Genomic DNA, 3,569 nt, shown 5'->3' on the forward strand with positions numbered 1-3,569 from the left:
CAGGCATGGTGGCACATGCCTGTAGTACCAGCTACTTGGTGGGGATATAAGGGGGGTCAAGGGTGGGTGGGGGTGAGGGGAGTGGTTGGGGGTTGGAGGGGGTGGTAGTGGGAGGGTAGAGGGGAGGTGGAGGGGGGCGGGATTGCTTGCTGAGGCAGGAGGATGGCTTGAGCCCTGGAGGTCAAGGCCGCAGTGAGGCGAGATTGCACCAGTGTGCTTCAGCCTGGGTGACAAAATGAGACCCTATCTCCAAAAAAGAAAAAGAAGAAAAGAAAGGGAAGAGGGGACACTGCGGAATAAGTAGCTGTCTCTACCATAGAGCTTTAGATGAGGGGTTTCTGGAAGACTTCCTGAAAGAACAGGCAGGATTTGGCAGGGTTTTAGAAGTCCGTCAAGGTGAGAGGCTGCAGGCAAACTAAGGACAGTTCCCAGGTTTCAGCTCAAGGCTTCCGTCATTCCCTGGGGGCACTGCCACGGGAACAGGACCCAGAGAAGCTCCTCCTCCCATGGGGATCGGACGACGGTGAAGCTCCTCCTCTCCAAACGCCCTGGCCAGGGCAGAAGGCAGAGACTGGAAAAACTTTTCTTGGAAATCTCTGCCAACAAAGACGTAGAGGAAGGGGTTGAGGCAGCTGTTGACACAGCCCAAGGCGAAGGTAGCCTGATAGATGAGCAGCATCTGGGAGTAGTAGAGTTTCTTGAGGTTCGCTCGTTGCCACAAATGGACCATCAGCACCACGTTAAACGGGGACCAGCAGATGAAGAAAGCGCTCACCAGCACCAGCAGCAGCCTCTTGGGCCGGTGAGCGTGGACCCGTCCTTCCCGCAAGAGCTTGGCCCGGATGAGGTGGGCGCAGATACCTATGACTGCCAAGGGCCCCAGGAAGCCCAGCAGGAGGTGGGCCAGGATCGATGCCATTTGTCTCTCCAGGATCACCTCACTCCAAGTCTGGGAAGTCACATTCTCTGAGTTGAAGTCCAGGTAGCACTGCACACAGCCATTCCAATTTTTGATTGTCCGGAATTTCAGGTGTGAAGCAGACAAGACGCCGGCCAGGAGCCACACCGCGATGGCCAGCCAGCTCGCCCGCTGCGCGGTGCGGTGGTTCAGGGCCCAGACAGGGTAGAGGACGGAGATGCAACGGTCCACAGAGATGAGGACGAGGAGGCAGTTACTGCCAAAGAAGGTGAGGGACACAAAGGTGGCGTAGAGTTTGCAGGCCCACTCTCCGAGGAGCCACTGCCTGGAGGCCACGTAATACATGGCGACGGGCAGAGACAGGGACAGCATGAAATCGGCAAGGGCCAGGTGGAAGAACCAGACGGTGGACACCGTACGGGCCATGCGGAAGACGGTCATCCACAGCACCAGCCCATTGCCCACCACGCCGACGACAAAGGACACAGACAGGGCAGCCGTGGTCAGCGGGCGGAGGAGCCCCACCTCCTCAGGCACGCATCTGGACACATTCATCTTCCTGCAACAGCAGTGATCGTGGGTCAGAGCCCCAGGTTGCCTGTCACTGTGGCCCTGGTCCCCTCCGAGACCCCACTCATGATTTCTCCATTCGGTCATTTTTATGGAATGTTTATTATTATTATTTTAGAGACAGGGTCACACTCTGTCACTGAGGCTGGAGCCTCACAGCTCAGTGCAGCCTCCACCTCCTAGGCTCAGGCAGTCCTCCCACCTCAGCTTCCTGGGGTAGCTGGGACTAAGGGCACTTACCACCATGCCGGGCTAATTAAAAAAAAATTTTTTTTTGAGACAGAATCTTGCTCTGTCACTCAGGCTGGAGTGCAGTGGTATGATCTGGGCTCACTGCAACCTGTGCCTCTCAGGTTCAAGCAATTCTCCTGCCTCAACCTCCCATGTAGCTGGGACTACAAGCATGCACCACCAGGCCCGGCTAATTTTTGTAATTTTAGTAGACAGGGTTTTACCATGTTGGCCAGGCTGGTCTCAAACTCCTGACCTCATGATCCACCCACCTCAGCCTCCCAAAGTGCTGGGATTAAGGTGTGAGCCACCGCACCCGGCCTTGGACTTTTCTTGTAAGAGATGAGGTCTTGCTGTGTTGCCCAGGCTGTACTCTTGAACCCCTGGCTTCAAGTGATCCTCCCACCTTGGCCTCCCAAAGTGCTGGGATTGCAAGTGTGAGCCATGGAGCCCAGCCTGAATGCTTTTTATGATACAATAATACTGTTTCTGTTTTTTTTTTGAGTCTCACTGTGTCACCCAGGCTGGAGTGCAATGGCACGATCTCAGCTCAGTGGCCACAATAATACTGTTCTAAGTACCAGAGATAACTCATGTAACCAAACAAGCCCTGGTGGAACTTATATCCCAGTGGGAGAGGTCAGAGTAACACATGATAAATTAACTCATGATATACTGCTTGATCAGATTACAAGCGGTATGCAAAAATAATAAATGAATTGGAGGGGGCCAGATGTGGTGGCTTATGCCTGTAATCCTAGCACTTTGGGAGGCCGAGGTGGGCAGATCATCTGAGGTCAGGAGTTCGAGACCAGCCTGGCCAACATGGTGAAACCCTGTCTCTACTAAAAATACAAAAATTAGCCAGACTTGGTGGTGCGCACCTGTAATCCCAACTACTCAGGAGACTGGAGGAGAATCCCTTGAACCTGGGAGACTGAGATTGCAGTGAGCTGAGATTGCACCACTGCACTCCAGCCTGGTAAACAGAGCGAGACTCCATCTCAAAAATAATAATAATAATAATAATAATTCGCCGGGGATGGTGGCGGGTGCCTGTAGTCCCAGCTACTCCGGAGACTGAGGCACAAGGATGCCTTGAGCCCTGGAAGTCGAGGCTGTGATGAGCCATGGACATGCCACACTTCACTCCAGCCTGGGTGACAAAGTGTCTCAATAAAAATAAAACAAAAATAATGAGGTGGAGGGCCTTTTGACTTTGGGTAATGTCAGCGTAACTTTCAGACAAATAGCCCACAGACATTAAAAAAATATAAAATTTGGACAAAATATGGGGCCGGGCGCGGTGGCTCACGCCTGTAATCCCAGCACTTTGGGAGGCCGAGGCGGGTGGATCACGAGGTCAAGAGATTGAGACCATCCTGGTCAACATGGTGAAACCCCGTCTGTACTAAAAATACAAAAAATTAGCTGGGCATGGTGGTGCGTGCCTGTAATCCCAGCTGCTCAGGAGGCTGAGGAAGGAGAATTGCCTGAACCCAGGAGGTGGAGGTTGCGGTGAGCCGAGATCGCACCATTGCACTCCAGCCTGGGTAACAAGAGCGAAACTCCGTCTCAAAAAAAAAAAAAAAAAAAAAAAATTGGACAAAATATTAAAGATGACTTCACTATTTGAAAAAATTGACAGCAGAAAAGTCTGTCAATTCAGAATTGTATAATTTGTGAAAATATCTTTCAAAAATGGAGGTGAAATAAGGATGTTTTTAGATAAACCAGATCTGAGATAGTGTGTGGCCTGCAGACCATGGGAATTGCTAAAGGAAGTCCTCTAGGCTGAAAGGAGTGATAGCAAATGGTGACACATATCTACAGGAAGAAATGAAGATCA

General features: G+C 51.7%; 1 protein-coding gene across 1 annotated transcript; it reads right to left on the reverse strand.

The window, feature by feature from the left end:
* Nucleotides 1-415: 415 nt before the first annotated feature.
* LOC101047322 (putative G-protein coupled receptor 32) lies at nucleotides 416-1,557 on the reverse strand. Its single transcript, XM_074385676.1, is given in 2 exon segments — nucleotides 416-1,527; nucleotides 1,530-1,557. Coding segments are annotated over 2 exon segments (1,140 nt in total).
* Nucleotides 1,558-3,569: the final 2,012 nt, after the last annotated feature.

This window comes from Saimiri boliviensis, chromosome 14 (assembly GCF_048565385.1).
Source record: "Saimiri boliviensis isolate mSaiBol1 chromosome 14, mSaiBol1.pri, whole genome shotgun sequence".
Taxonomy (NCBI): domain Eukaryota; kingdom Metazoa; phylum Chordata; class Mammalia; order Primates; family Cebidae; genus Saimiri; species Saimiri boliviensis.